Genomic DNA, 14,294 nt, shown 5'->3' with positions numbered 1-14,294 from the left:
TCAAAGCAATGATCAATAATGTTTTATTTCTCTAAGCTGAATTCAGGCTAAGACCAGACCTCAAGACTTATGAGCAGGTCTTGTAAGAAACTTATTTGAAATGGAGAAATATTAACTGTTCATGGCGAGGCGAAGCCAATATAATAAAAATGACCATTCTACCTAAATTAATTTACTTATTCAGTGCCATGCCAATTAAACTACTTAAGAAGTACTTTATAGAACTTGAAAAAAATAATATAATTTATGTAAAGGAAGAAAAGGTCAAGAATATCAAGGGAAGGGGGCAGCTGGGTAGCTCAGTGGATTGAGAGCCAGGCCAGGCCGAGAGACGGGAGGTCTCAGGTTCAAATCTGGCCTCAGACACTTCCCAGCTGTGTGACCCTGGGCAAGTCACTTGACCCCCATTGCCTACCTTTACCACTCTTCAGCCTTGAAGCCAATATACGGTATTGACTCCAAGATGGAAGGTGAGGGTTTTAAAAAAAAAAGAATATCAAGGGAATCAATGAAAAAAATGTGAAGGTAGCCTAGCAGTACCAGATTTTGAACTACATTACAAAGTAATCACTAAAGCAATATGATACTGGCAAAGAAACAGAATGGTGGATCAGTGGAAGAGGTTAAGCATGTAAGACACAGAGTAAAGGGCCATAGTAATCTAGTCTTTGATAAATCCAAACATCAAAGCTTTGGGGGGGGGGGGGGAAAGTCACCATTTTACCAAAATTGCTAGGAAAACTGGAAAGCAATTTGGCAGAAAGAAGGCCTAGGCCAACATCTCACATCGTATGCTTTCAAAAGAAGGTCAAAATGGGCACATAATTTAGACATAAAGGATGGCATAAGGAAATTAAAGAAGCATGGAAAATTGTGCCTGTCAGATCCATAGATAAGGGAAGAGTTTATGACCAAACGAGAGAGAGAGAGGACCATGTAAAGTAAAATAGATAATTTTGATTACATGAAATAAAAGGATTTTTTTTTAAACCTTTACCTTCCATCTTAGAACCAATATGGCGTATTGGTTCCAAGGCAGAAGTATGGTAAGGTATAAGCAATGGAGGGTAAGTGACTTGCCTAAGGTCATATAGCTAGAGAATACCTGAGGTCAGATTTGAAACCAGAACCTCCATCTCTAGGTCTGGCTCTCAATCCACTGAGCTACCCAGCAATCCCCATGAAATGTAAGTTTTCAAACCAAAACCAATGCAGTCAAAATTAGAAGGAAAACAGGAAATTGAGGAAAAAAAATAGCAAGTTTCTCTGATAAAGGCCTCATTTTTCAAATGTATCAGGAATAGAGTCAAATTTATAAAAGTAAGTGCCATTCTCCACTTGATGAGCAGGCAGTTTTCAGAAGAAGATATCAAAACTATCAATATTCACATGAAAAATGCTCAAAATCATTTGATTAAATAAATGCAAATTATTTTAAATATATATTTTTTTACCGATGGCACAGAATAGCAATAATAAGTTTTCTGAAGTCATAAGATCCAAATTGTTACCCTTCTTCTCTTCTCTCCCCCTTTCCGGACATGGTAAACAATTTGATCTGGGTTATATATTATCATGCAAAACCTATTTCCATATCGTTCAATGTTGTAAGAGAACACTCATAAAAAACAAGCCCCCCAATATAAAATTCCAAATAAAACTAAAGTGAAAATAGTAATAGTGGGATCTGCATTCTCACTCCAACAGTTCTTTCTCTGGAGGTGGAGAGCAAAGAAATGCAAATTAAAACAGCTCTGAGGTACCACCTCACCCCTATCAGATTAGCTAACGGGACAGAAAAAGCCAATGACAAAAGTTGGAGGAGATGTGGAAAAATAAGGACACTTGGGCATTGCTATTGGAGTTGTGAATCAGTCTGACCATTCTGGAGAACAATATGGAATTATGCCCAAAGGGGTATAAAATTGTGCATACCTTTTGACCTAGTAATACCACTTTTTCCCAAAGAGATCAGAAAAGGGGAAAAGCCCTACATAAACACGAAAATATTTATAGTTCTTTTTGTGGTGGCAAAGAAATGAAAACTGAGGGGATTCCTCACAGATTGGGGAGTGATTAAATTGTGGTGTGTGTGATAGAAGAGCAGGATGGTTTAAAAAAAAACCTGGGAAGACTTACATGGAAAGATGCAAAGTGAAGTGAGCAGAAAACAGCAATACTGTAGGATGACCAACTATGAAAGACTTAGTTACTCTGATAGAGACAATCATCCACAACAATTCCAAAGGGCCCATAATGAAAAAGGTTATCCATCTCCGGAGAGAACTGATGAACTCTGGGTACAGACTGAAACTTACTTGCCTTACTTCCTTTATGTTTATTTTTTGCTTTTTGCAGCATGACTAATATGGAAATACATGACTTCACATGTATAATTGATATTATGTTGCTTGCCTTCTCAGTTAGTGGGGAAGGAACAGGAAGGAGAGAATTTGGAACTCAAAATTGTAAAAAATGAATTTTTAAAAACATTTTTAAACATAATTATTAAACTTGAAATTTTTAAAATATAAACTTTAATTAGTTTTTCTAAATTTAAATTTAATTAATTTTGAAAACCTTAAAGCATTATAAAAAAAAAAAGAAAAAAAGATGAAGAGTAAGCTAATTGCAAATGGGAATAATCGGTTACATTTGTCTGCTTCAGTCCTAAGACCTCCACCTACCATCTCTTGCTCTTTACTGTCTCTTAGGACTTCTACTACTCAGGATTACTAGAGAAGTAGAATATATGATTAGTTTTTCCTTTTTTCTTTTTTACCCTAACCATAAGCCTTGATTGGAATACATTTATAATCTATGTCTACTGTCTCAAAACTCTCAGTTATTGTTAGAAGAACTTTTGTCAAAACCAGTTTTTGCTACTCTAGAAAGAAATTCACTATAAACATAGCCCTTAAAATTTGGGAGAAAGGAAAAGAACAAATGTTTATTGTGTTTCTCTGTGCCAGGCACCATGCTAAGCACTTTAAAATTATCTCATTTATCTTCACAATTCTTGGGAGGTAGGTGCTATCGTAATCCCCATTTTACAGTTGAGGAAGCTGAGGAAGCTGAGGCAAACAGAAATTAATTGACTTGCCCAGGGGTTACACAGCCACTAAGTGTATGAGGCTAAATTTAAACTCGAGTCTTTCTGATTCCAGGCCTCAATCCTCTAGGGCAGGGGTCGGCAACCTTTTTGGCCATGAGAGCCATAAACACCACATTTTTTAAAATGTAATTTTGTGAGAGCCATACAGTGCTCACAGTGTGTGATCCTGTAACAGAGCCTGAAAAAAAATTGACTTTATGGCTCCTGCAGAAAGAGCCATATCTGGCCCTCAAAAGAGCCAGATATGGCTGGAGAGTCATACGTTGCTGACCCCTGCTCTAGGGTTTGTTTTGCTACCTAGTTCCCTCAGAGACAAAGATAGATAGCAAAAAAGAGGATCCAGGAGGAAGTGGCAGCTCAACATTGACATATACCAGTTTGCTTTCAGGGACATTTCTCTTCTATAACCCTGCTATAACTCCCTCCAACACCCCAGCCTGAGAAACATCGCTTAACATTTTCTAAGAACACCTTTTGGATGAATAGATGTGCTCCTTTGCATCCAGGGCATTAAGTTTGATTTCCTCTTCAGAAGATGCTTCTAAATTCAAAGAATTTCTGAGTTAGAAAGGCCCAGTGGCCACCCAATTCAGTCTATACCTTAGAAAGAATTTCCCTAAAAAAGAGCTGTCGAACTTGAAGTGCTGTATGAATCAGTATAAAACATAATTGGGAAATGTTTAACAAAAACAAAGTACAATAAATATAAATATAATAATTATATTTATTTAATTATAAAAATATTTATATAAAAAACTTAAATATAAAATGCTCATTTGTGACTTTATAAGATAACATGCTACAACGAAGAGATCTATTTCTATTTGAGTTTGACACTACTGCCCTATAAACGATCATCGAATAGCCATTCAAGCTTTTGGGAAGACCCCTTTTGGGGGAGAAGCCATCATCTACCAAGGCTGCTGATACCACTTAACCCTATTTTCAGGAGAATATTAATTTTTGCTTTTAGAGATAGGCTACTGTCCAATATACATCCCCTTTCCTGTCTAAATGTTTCTAAAAGTAGCCTTAGGATCAACTTGCCAATTTTATAGTACAACATTAAAATATCCCAAATCAAGGGTTGAAGTGAGGTCTGAAGGGGAGGGGAGAGATGGTCATCTGTAACCCTATTCCTTTGAGTTCTAGGTGGTAGGTGGTGTCAGAAAGAGGGGAGAATGTGTTCTAGGACAGTCGGTAATTCAGAAGTCAGGGACCAGGATGAAAATTGCGAAAAGAAATTCCTAGAGGGAAGGAACTATTTCATTGTTCCTTTTGTAAAAAAGAAAAAAGTATATAATTTTTAAAAAAGTTTGGAATATGAACACTGGTTTTCCTCAAGGACTGCCCCAAACTTGTTCTTGTCCTCAAGATAGTTCATTCTAAAGAGAAGAATTGCCGTCTGGGCTTACAAGCACATCTAACGCCTATGGGAAGTCCTATTAAATGTTCTTGACTTTGATATTTACAAAGTTACACATCATCTGAGAAAAGGATTTAAAACAAGAATGGTTTGTGGGTTGCCAAAAACAAAGACAAAACAAAATCTTACAGCCAAATATTTTTATTACTATTAAATAATGTTTCTCTTTTTAAAAATACATTTTACTGATATATTTTGTTTTTATAACACCAACATTTTCCCTTGTCATTTCTCCCCCACCCTTTAAGAGACAGATCTTATTTTAAAAAGATGCTGGCAAAATCAATATATTGAAAAATTTGACCTATGAAATGTTTTTCAAATAGTGGTAAATAAAATTTTTTTTGGCAAACAAGTAACTCAATAACAATGAGGACTTGTAGCTCATACTAGTGACAATTTGGAATACATCAAAATACTTAATGCGTCTAATTAAAGGAAGGCCATAAATCTCAAACATCAACAACCACTTTTAATAATGCAAAGTCTCTATGATAATTTTGCCATATCTGTGAAAGTATTTTTATATTAAAAGAAAATTATTAAACTTTATTTTTACATGATTTAGAGAGATCTAATAAATTAGATACATTAAAATGTATTTAAGGAAATTTGTTGGTTCTTATCAATGTACTATATTGTATTCTCAGTTCTTCCTTACTCCCATTACTAAAGACAGAAATACTGACATCTAGTGGTAAATATCTAAGCAATTAATATGTAAAGAGTAACCAAAAGCATAAAGAATGCTAGAGCTAGAAGCTATCTGACAGGTTCACTCATCCAACCCCATACCAGAAGTATGATCTCCTCTATGTGGGACTTTGAAAACAAAACGACTTACAAAAACAAATACACACAATGATTTATTTGGATGTTTCTTATGGACAGTACAGGAAATCTGTACAAATGAGACAAATAAATACAAGCTTTTCCCTCTTTCCCCTCCCCCCAAGTCACCACTTTAATAGCATGCATGATTTAAACTCATACAGTGGAAGAGTGAGAATAATGGGTATAATTCTTTCAATATCATCCAATATAATTGATATTCTAATAATTATTGTAAGGGGGAAAGAGTTACAACTGAAGAATATTTCTTTAAAAGGGAGGTTGAGAATTACGTGAATTGCATAGCAGAACAAACTGAAAGAGATGAGAATGTCAGAGCTGGAAGAAATTTTACTAATCATCTCCTTTGATCCCATCATTTCATAAAGTTCAGAGGAATTAAATGACTTGCCCTCGGTCACAAAGCTCTTATGTAGCTGCTGGGAATCCTGCTCCAGTGTTCTTTCAGTGTAGAACCAAACTGCTTTTCTTAGAAGAATTCTAATCCAAATCATAGCAAACATTTAGCAAACAAAGTTGGGCCTTGCTTTAGTCGACAGATTGACCAAGTTTTTCAGGAAGAATCTAGTTTCACAAGTCAATTTGCATTTTATATATGGTACAGACGTGAAAGGAAACCTGTTTTACATCCTTTAAAAAGGATTATCTTTTTTAAAAAGTCAATCCCTAGCATCTGTTTAAGTTCAAATTGCACAGACCCAAGCAAGGTGAGAACTGTGCTGTGCAGATCAGGAACTAATAATATGTATCCAATGTTCCCAGCTGAGGTATAACAGTCTTACATACCGAGAATTATGCACAAACTCCTTACCAAACGGGGAGCAGGAGAAACTCAGGCTTCATTTATGCTTTGGAGAAATACCTAATTCATCTTGGTACCACACTGCCATGGTCATTGTAACAAAGTGAAAAACAGAAATAGTTACATAGTGCAAAGATAAATTTGTCCACTCGAAGTAAGGGGATTTTTTACCCTGGATTATATGTTCCAGCCTATCATATTTTAGTTTTCAAATATGTACAATCTATAAAAATGACTTGCAATTGAGATACATCAGACATATTATGGATGGTTGCAAGAAATCAGCTTACTTGATCTTGGAATTCAAAATTCACAACTAATAAAGAAGTATTTTTAAAATGGAAAAATACCATTTTTAAATGTAAAGAAAAAAAAATTTGTGAGCAAAAGAAAAATAATTTGTGAACTTCTCAAGAAGTTCAAGAAGCTTTTCAAAAAGTAAAGGATGCCCACTGATTTGTAAACAATCTGAGGATTTTTCTTTAAGTCACAGACTGAAGTGTGGCCATCACTGTGCAAATTGAAATGAGGGTATTCAAACCATTCAATGATTTTCAGGTGAACGTTAAGAAAATTAAAACAAAAAATAGATCTGGCAAATTGATATAAAAAATATAATCTAGTGTACTGGCACTGAGTATAAAAGTGTCAGTAAGAGTCCATTACAAGAACATGATCATTAGGGTAAATACTTTGAACAATGCTGACTTGTATAAAAATATAACATACTACTTCAGGTTTATATGGAGACTTAATTCATACCACAAATACTGCTTTTAAATATTTAAGTACACTACAATCTCTAATTACAGTAGGAACTGCTGGTGTTCACCCTAGATCATGAGCTGAATGACATGCTGTGCAGCTTTAATTAAAATGGGCTCTAGTTAAATTCTCCTAAGTATAAATCATGCAATTCTCTCTCACCAAATGATAAAACCAATACAGTAACCAAACCCCAATATATCCCAAAGCATCCTGGTATCTTCTGAGCATCTTCTTACAATGTCCTTGAATTAGCATCATTTTCTTGAAGAAGAGAAGTGGTGATTTCAGTTAGGTCAGTGGCATGCCATGGCGACTGAAATGAGTAACCATGACATGGTTATTGGCCAAAATGTCTTCGTTACCTGATACAATTAAGGTTGTAATTTCAGTCCAGCTTTATACTCAGGGTTAGAAGGTGCTGCGCTTCCCTTTTGTGACGACTGGCCGTGCATATTCTACAAAATCGTCTATAAGAACAGGCCACGCTCCTAAAAGAAAATAAAAAAAATTTTAAGGACAACAGTCACAGAAGAAGCTTTCACAGTCCTACTATTTAAATGCCAAGAATTAAAGGAAGGGATCATGCATTAATGAATCTTATGAATCACAGAATCAATAAACGAGGGCCACAGTGTAACACTGTGCATTGAAAGCTGATCCGGACAGCAGTGCGACCCAAATTCAAGTCCTACCTCTGACATGGTGATGACTGTATCATCACCATGGATGTGATGGTGAAGTGCCAACTTCTCAGTGATCTAGGTAACTCTGAAACTAAGCTGCAGAGAAGGAGTCGGCCCTTATGTTTGTTTGTTTTTTTTTCCAGAAAGATACTAGGGGGGCAGCTGGGTTGCTCAGTGGATTGAGAGCCAGGCCTAGAAACGGGAGGTCCTGGGTTCAAATCTGGCCTCAGACACTCCCCAGCTGTGTGACCCGGGGAAAGTCACTTGACCCCCATTGCCTAGCCCTTACTACTCTTCTGCCTTGGAGCCAATACACAGTATTGACTCCAAGACGGAAGATAAGGGTTTAAAAAAAATTTTTTTTTTAAGGAAAGAAAGATACTAAGCACTAGGAGCAGCACAAATGAAAATAACGTAACATTACACAATATAATTCTGAATGCTGTAGTATAAAGCAATGTAAAAACACATTTGTTCTCACTGTTGCCTACAAGATAAATCTAAGTCCCTTACTTTGGTATTCAAAGCTTTCCCTACCCAAGAATTATAGCTCATTTTCCCAACTTCCTCTTCCATCATAGCCTCTCCCCTAATCTCCACCTGGACTGGGGATGTGCCACAAGGGATGCTGTGTTCCTTCTGCCTCCACTCTGCAGTTAGCACACATACATTTATGTTGGAATGCCTTCTTCACTCCTTTCCACCAATCTGAATCCTGTTCATCTATCAAGGTCCAGTTCATCTGGAATCTCAATATCTAATCTTATAATCCTTTATAGTTTTCCTAAATACAATACAGATTAGAATAAGGCATTTATTGCACATTCACACTGCACAACTGCTTGACAAAAGTTTATATTCCAGGTCCCCTGGTAAGCCTCCCCAGTCTGCCCTGGTCCAACGTCAATTCCACCAAGCCCTCTGGGCTGCAATATGCTATCAGACAGCTCTTCAGGTTCTCTTTTCTCCCTGAGAGGGCCACAAGTTCCTAGAGCACTGGATCCAGCCCTCAGACCTGTGTTGGGGAAGATGTGGCACACGTGCCCCTGTGGCATGGGGGGGGGCGAGGGGGAGCGGTGCTGGGCTGCTCCCCTCTCCACCTAGCCTGGAGATGATGTTCACATGCTTTGCCCCTCTGCCCAATGTGAGCACTTCCTCCCTCCGCTGTCTGGGATAATGCAGGGGACTCACAGGCAGCTTGTGCCATCTGGGCACATAATCTCTATAAGATTCACCAATGCTGCCTTAGACTCTGTATATTTTCTAAAGTGTCTTCTTGCTCAGAGTAGAGGACTTGGTGAATTTTGTTTGCTTAATTTACCATACTATTAATTTAAAAGGGTGAATCAGAAAATAAGATCTCAAATATAAGTGGGTATGATAAAATTTTAAAATGTCCTATTCAATTAGAGTAGAAAAAAACATAAGAATGAAATGCCAAAATATTTTTTGTTGCTAGCTTAGACATTAAACTTTAGGCATTTTTTTGGTTAGGAGTATAAAGCTTGAAAGTAAAATGTTAATTTTGCACTAATGAAATGTTAGATTTGTGAAATGTTCAAAATACATCTCTGAAATCTCCATGTCTTTACCTTCTTCATCATAGTTAGACATATCATCTGCAATCATATTTCCAAAATCTAGTAGAAGATTCCAAGTGTCCTTTGGAATTGATCTTTTGTGATGTTCCTAATATATAGAAATAAATGGTTATATCTAAGATGAATTACATAGTTATCCCTAGAAAGATAGCATAATAGGCTGTCAAAACCATTTGCCATAGGAAAAAAATGTATTAATTTCTAGAATTTAAAAGCAGAATTGCATTTGATTAAAAATTTTTAATTAAAAGGGCAAAATTTGTAGCAATCAAATCTATTGTTCCAATATGGATACTACTACCTACCTGCCAAGCCAGAAGGGGATGACTTTTTGCTTCATCCTCTTGAGGTTTCCCTCCCAAATCTACTCTCAGCCCTTGGGAAAAAGATGGCTGATTTATATCCTACCATTTGATTGAATATGGTTATTCTAGAAGACTTTAAGATAACAATAGCAGACTTTGTTTTCTGAAAGGTAAATGATTTATACAGAAATTCTAGTGTACCTTCTTTATTTTTTTTAACCCTTATCTTCTTTCTTAGTATCAATGTCTAGCAAGGACTAGACAATTGGCGTTAAGTGACTTGCCCAGGATCACACTGGTAGGAAATATCTGAGACCAAATTTGAACCCAGGTTCTCCTGACTCCAGGCCTGGTGCTCTTATCCAGTGTGCTACCTAGTTTCCCTAGTGTACCTTTTTAAAAAAGTAAACCAAAATAAGAGTAAGAAGTTTATGGCCATTTTAAGACTAGCCCTATAGAAGCTTTTTATTTCTGTGCTGGGGACTATGTTTGCAAATTTACGTTGTTTCTTTCAGGTGAACTTGCATCCTGGGCTTACTGCTGCATGGCTGACCTACCTTTTCTAGGTGGGGAACAAAGTTCAGATTAGTCTATGATCCAGTAAATACAGTATGCTTATTATTATGTAAGAAATTAATAAAATTGCAGCTCAAGTTACAAATGAATCTCTAGTTACTAACTTCTGCATTTATTTTGTAAGGAAAGATCTTGAAAAAGAAAAATCAAGATTTAAAGAAACAGGAGTGGCCAGGTGGCCCAGGAGTTTGAGTGCCAGGCCTGGAGTCAGGAAGATCTAGGTTCAAATCTGACCTCAGATACTTCCTAGCTGTATGACACTGTGGGCAAGTCACTTGAACCCAATTGCTTTAGCCCTTCCCACTTTTTTGCCTTGGAATTCACACTTAGCATTAATCCCAAAACAGAAGGTAAAGGTTGAAAAAAAAAAGGAAAAAAAGATTAAAAAAAAAACACAAAAACCTGTGGGCAAATTAAGTAGAATTAACTTCTATACAAGTTTCAATTGTTCCTATAATGGCTTAATCTAACCCTGCCTCTTCTTTTTCTGCAGTAAGAAAAGTAAATTGGTTTTTTGTCACTGAGTCTCTTTTTAAAAAGAGATAAATGGGTCAGAAGCCTGTGGCAAACTGTAAAAATACCTTTGATTTTTGTCTGTTTCAGTTCAATTCAACATTAAAAGAATTTACTGAAAGCAGGTTTTTTTCCTGTCATTCTTTCCAACTCCCAATTCTACCTTCCTTTAAAAAAATTTACATTAATAGGATTGTTCTTACTTTAAAAACAAACAGTTAAATGCCTAGAGCAGGATTTGAACTCAGCAATTCTTCTAAGGCCCATTCAGGGGCCACTTGTCTTAGGGAGCCCTTCCTAACCTCTCCCTCCTTCTATAGTTTCAGGTGATTCTGGATCTCCCTTTGGTCTTTATAACATTTCATTTTGTATTGTTTGTTACTGTCCTTCTAGTGCTCTCTCCATGGCCCTGTGACATTCTTGCAGGGAGACCTCACTGGCTTTTATCTTGTGATCCCCACCACAAAATACACTGCCTTGCATACATAAGGTGCTTAATAAATTTTTGTGGAATGCAACCAAGGCTAGCAGGCTTTCTAATTTTTACAAATTGTCACAGGCCTCTGGTACAAATGATATCTTTTTAAAAAGGTGACAAATCTTTTTGTCTCCTTTGATACTTTTAAAAATACATTTAAACAAAACAACTTAAAAATAGCAATACAAATTGTTTTTCTAATAAAGAAAAAGCAAAGAGAGTTATTATTCAATTTCTAGTAAAGGAATGTGATAAAACTACTAATTTTTATAAAGACTAATTGGTAATGGTAAATAGCTTTAGCTTTAAAAATAAAATGCTGAAAATAACTGAAGGACAATCTTTGAATACATAATAATAGCTGGCCTTTACATAGCATTTGAAAGTTTGCAAAGTACTTTACAAACATTTTCAGCTTATCTCAGCTTCCCTTCAAGATAGGCACATCCCCACTTTACAGTTGAGGAAACTGAGAAAGAGAAGGGCAAGTGATTTGCCCAGAATCACACAGCTAGTTAAGTATCTGAAGAGGATTTGAACTCAGGTCTTCTTGACTCTAGGCTCAGCGTCCTATCCACTGTGCCACCTAGCTGAATAGAAAACATCAATATATAAGAATGAAGAAAAAATGTAACCAAAAAAATATTTTACTTAAAAAATATGAGAAAACCAAGACCTTAGAACAAGTCCTATTAACTGAAAGATCTGAGCAAGATGGAGGCTCTACTAGGCCAACCTGGATTAGAGCAAACTCTGATGTTTCTGTCCTAGAAAATCTTTCTCTAACAATGGACTTAAACTCACATCTGTCCCAATTCTGGTAAGCAGCATGACTGTTTTTCTAGGCAATGGATTCTCCAATGTGCAGTGGAACATCATGGTGTTCCTAGTGCTTGTTTACAGTTGCTAAAAAGTTTAGACAATTATTTTTAGAGGAAAGCACCATCTTATAATCTACAGATTTGATTGTGGCATTTGAATGTTTGCAGTAACAAATATGGGAATGGGGAGAATACTTACCAATAAAAACTTATTCCAAAGATCTAAAAATTTAAACCTTCCAGATAAGACTAAATTCCAATAAGCAACAGCCATTTCTAAATCTGCAAAAGACAGAAAATACCAGTTAATAAGAACTTCCTGAATTCAAAATTCATTGTGCAGTAATCAAATTACCTTTTTATCAGAGTTATAAGTTTGATAAATACGCCATATTTATTTATCTGGCCTAGAAATTTATGAAACTTGCCTGTAAGTGACTTAAAATGGTACATAATTAATTTCTACAAAACTAACCTTTTAATATCAAGAAACAATTAAAAGGATGTGAATTCTTTTACAAAATGTGTATAGTCAATCATGCCCAACCAAAATGTTTGCAAGTCTCCTTTTCATACATCAAAGTTTTCTTTGTGCTGGATATATTTACATTGATATATGATAATATCCACAGGCATATAATTTAGAAAATGAATTTTTTCTAAGGGAGATGTCAAATAATTTCAATAAAGAATTCACATGCTATTTTCTATACAAATTCACTGATATACTAGGAACCCTGTTTAGTACAAAGTAATGAATGTTGTTGTAAAAAATAATATAAGGTAGAAAGGAGTTTCAATTTCACATCATAAAGGGGAGAACAAAAGCACTAGGCTATGGAGTGAATAGTTCTCACTGTTAAGAGGAATATTTTAAAATCTGTAGAATACTCAAAGACAGACACTAAATTTTTCCTACCAACATTGAAACGCACAATTACTTCCTAACTTATAAAATGTAAAATTGAATTGTTGGAAATTTGAGTTTAGGTTTTCCTCTCTGACCCAGGCTAGAAGAGACAACTTCAAGAAGGTGACTTAAGAAGTCTGATTCTCTTGTGGCCTGGCACGGAAGGTTTGAGATCTCCACTTCTACCTGGATGATGGTTCACCATTCCTAGGCAGCCTGAAGCCCTTCCCCTCCACTTCCCCCTTCCACAAAGGGCTCCTTATACTGGGGAGACACTTGAGTAGCACTAACCCTAATGTAGCCATTCACCAGTATAGGTCTCCCTAGTAGGAGGCAATAGGTGGGCCCCAACACATACAGCTGCAGGACTGAGATCTTAAGAAAATGTATCTTACATGGGATAGAAAGGCTGAATTTTTTTAATTGCCTTAGATTATCTTCAAATCATAATATTCAGAAATGATGTACCTCAATCAAGAGTATATGATATCCAACTATCTAATCTTTTTTTCAGTGCGACTGAAAAAGTAGATGAGGGGATTAGGAATCTTCTGTCTTTGTCAAGCTAGCAATCCTACTGAGGTGGAGCACTGCTCACCACTTAAGAAATTAAAACTCTTTAGTTAGGGATTATTTTCCTAGTCACAAATCTACAAATGCATATAAGGTAAACCATAATACAAAATACAGATGAGTAAAGGCAGGCTTAAATATTATGGAATATCTTACCACAAGGCAACAAAACTACATTTTATTTTATTTTATTTTATTTTATTTATAAAACCCTTACCTTCCGTCTTGTAGTCAATACTGCACATTGGCTCCAAGGCAGAAAAGTGGTAAGGGTAGGCAATGGGGGTCAAGTGACTTGCCCAGGGTCACACAGCTAGGAAGTGTCTGAGGCCAGATTTGAACCTAGGACCTCCCATCTCTAGGCCTGGCTCTCAATCCACTGAGCTACCCAGCTGCCCCCTACATTAACTTTCAAAGAATTCTCATCTTAGTTTTTAGTCCCACTATGAAGTTTGATTAATTTTGGAACACTACTGAAGACTTCCAGGGTCAGTTTTTATAAAGAGCTTTTGAACTAAGAAACTATGGCTGGCTACAATCTTCAAATTCTAATGTTTCAACTCTCTATAGTCACTAAAAGCAAGAAGGGTCCATTATATTATCCCTTGATCTTAAATTCCCAGGCCTTGGAGTTTTCATCTGGAAGAAATAATTAAAATCAAAGTTATAACCAACTGAGAAGGATAGAACTGCTCTCTCAACCTTACCTATAGGACCCGTAGTACAATGCTAAGTAGATGATTAGTCTTGTCCTGCGTCTAAGTCTACATTGCTTATCACTTAGGAAGAGCATTAATTGTAATCTATATTCAACTCTCCCAGCTGGAATGATCATAATGATATAAAGCACACATAGAGAGAAATGGAGGTT

General features: G+C 36.1%; 1 protein-coding gene across 1 annotated transcript in view; it reads right to left on the bottom strand.

The window, feature by feature from the left end:
• Nucleotides 1–5,381: 5,381 nt before the first annotated feature.
• DCUN1D2 (defective in cullin neddylation 1 domain containing 2) overlaps nt 5,382–14,294 on the bottom strand; it is a 30,519-nt gene continuing 21,606 nt past the window's right edge. The window contains exons 5-7 of the mRNA XM_044667103.1: nt 12,140–12,222; nt 9,239–9,335; nt 5,382–7,451 (exon numbers count right to left, since the gene is read on the bottom strand). Of these exons, the coding sequence (XP_044523038.1) occupies nt 7,372–7,451; nt 9,239–9,335; nt 12,140–12,222 (260 nt within the window). The 3' untranslated portion in view covers nt 5,382–7,371. The remainder of the gene's footprint in view (nt 7,452–9,238; nt 9,336–12,139; nt 12,223–14,294) is intronic.

Source organism: Gracilinanus agilis, chromosome 3, assembly GCF_016433145.1.
Source record: "Gracilinanus agilis isolate LMUSP501 chromosome 3, AgileGrace, whole genome shotgun sequence".
Taxonomy (NCBI): domain Eukaryota; kingdom Metazoa; phylum Chordata; class Mammalia; order Didelphimorphia; family Didelphidae; genus Gracilinanus; species Gracilinanus agilis.
The sequence above is the reverse complement of the archived record's forward strand: the minus strand, read 5'-3'. Positions and strand labels throughout refer to the sequence as shown.